This window comes from Alligator sinensis, unplaced genomic scaffold, assembly GCF_000455745.1.
Source record: "Alligator sinensis unplaced genomic scaffold, ASM45574v1 scaffold1295_1, whole genome shotgun sequence".
In the NCBI taxonomy this organism is placed as follows: Eukaryota; Metazoa; Chordata; order Crocodylia; family Alligatoridae; genus Alligator; species Alligator sinensis.
In genome coordinates, this window is record NW_005841880.1 from 1,094,210 (window position 1) to 1,096,198 (window position 1,989).

At 63.7% G+C, this 1,989-nt stretch overlaps 1 protein-coding gene across 1 annotated transcript in view; it reads right to left on the bottom strand.

The window, feature by feature from the left end:
• Positions 1–1,989, bottom strand: part of MIDN (midnolin) — a 30,992-nt gene that overhangs the window by 19,841 nt on the left and 9,162 nt on the right. Inside the window, 2 exon segments of the mRNA XM_025196563.1 lie at positions 849–911; positions 1,175–1,262. Of these exon segments, the coding sequence (XP_025052348.1) occupies positions 849–911; positions 1,175–1,262 (151 nt within the window).

The window sequence follows — 1,989 nt, forward strand, 5'->3', positions numbered from 1 at the left end:
GCGGCAGCCCCCCCCCCCAATGCCCCCCCAAGCCCAGACGCGCACAAAGGCCGGCCCAGCTCCTGCCTTGCATCACTAGCCAGGGGAGGAGAAAACAGAAGCACCCTCCCCTCCCAGGCTGATTAGCAACCTCTTGTTTGGGAGCGCCTCGCCAGTCACCAAGGAGCTTCCCAGGCAGCTGCCCCCCCTGCCACACAGCTTGCGCCCTCAGGAAGCTGGGCCCCTCCTGCCCCCGGCCAGCCCGGCCCCCCCGCCCCGGAGGAGAGCTGTGCGGGGAGCTCAGACAAAGCTGTGTCATTGTATAATCCACCTGCACACACCCCGGCTGGCAGAGATTGCCTCCGCACACACAGGGGCATTGTTCCTGCCTGCCGGGGAGGCAAAGGTTAAGGCCCAAGGCTGGCATTTGTTTTTATATTCAGATGGGAGGGGTGGGGGGTGGAAAACCAGTCCCAAAATACACACAGCAAAGACAGCGACAGCCCGGATGGCTCCCTACCACCCCCCCAGTCTCAGCACAAGGGGCAGGACTGAGCAGACCAGAAACTCGGGCATCTGAGGCTTTGCAAAGCACCCGCTCGGCCTCCTGTACTCCCCCCCCACCCTAGGCCTTTTGTCTCTTCCAGGGCAAGGGACCATGTCTCCCCAAGTGTCTGCACACCCCCTGGCCAGTCTAAAACCAGGGCCTCCATCCAAGGAGGCATTCGACCCATATGCAACGTACATAAGGCTTCTGGCTTCTCTGGGCTGGGGCCCCACCGTTCAAGCGGCCCAGAGGATGCCCCCTACACCCCTCCCCGCAGGGAAACCGTGGGCCACATCAGTGCTTTCCTACTGCGGCTCCTCACCTGAGTTTCAGTTAAGCTTTCCAGAGCCTGCATCACTGACTGTTCTGGTCTGGACGCCTGAGACTGAAAGAGAGAGAAAAAAAGGGGGTGTGTGTGTGGCGGGGAGGGGGGCGGCCAGGATTGTGTGTCACTCTCACTATTTATACACCCGGCTACAGAGAAGCCAATGAAATATTAACCAGGCTGCCATTCCCAGGGCCCCCGATCTGCTCCCAGGGACCTGCCTTGCTGGGCAGACGGCCCCCCAGCCCCTCGGAGGGGACCGCAGGCCTGCTCTTCGATAAGGGGTGGGCGCGGGGAGGGGGCGGACGAAGAAGGCTGTTTACCATCAAGCCTGCTTCCACTGTGGGCACCAGGGTCAGCTTGCTTCCTTCCACCACTCCCAGATCCTGCAGCTTCCCAGAATTCAGCCGGCTGCAAAAATAATGCGTGAAAGGACAGAGCTGCCATCAGTCAGCCACGGGCATCAGGGGGGAGGTGGGGGCGGCTCGGTAGTGCAGAGTGGGGAGGCTGGGCTTTCCCAACCGGAGGGGCTCCCTGGGAATTGCAGCCCCCAGCCCAGGGAAGGGGAAACAGCCCCTGTTTCTTAATGGAAAATGTCCAGCCCTGAGCCCTCCAGGGCAGATCCAGGGGGAGCCGCGCGCGGCCCCCCCCCCAGGGTTATTCTGGGACCCGGCTATCGCAGGGGCAGGAGGCTGCTGCAGTCATCCGTCAAGCAGCCATTGCCGGCGCCTGGGAGAGCGGAGCAGAGGCGGCGCTGCCTTTTGTATCTAACAAAACGCTCCCCAAAGGATCCAGGCAGCAGCGCAGCCCCAGCACCCAGCTGGGGGGGCGGTCCGACCGGTTTGGGGAGCGAGGGAGAGGGGTGAATCTGCCCCCCCAGGCAGATCATTTCTCTTGCAACCCCCAGCTCTGCTCCCCTGCCCCACGCTGGCTACTGCTTTAAAGGTGGTGGTGGGGGGAAACTCAGCCTTGAGAGCCCCCCCTGCGCTCCCCAGCCCCGCAGCCAACCTGGGGCGGGCGAGACAAAGGATCCCCCTCCCCAGTCCTGCGGGAGCCCGGACACGGAGGCGCTAGGTGGGAAGGCGGGGGAATAAGCAGGGGGGGGGTAGGGGGGGCGGGCGCTTTCCACGCCCCCCCC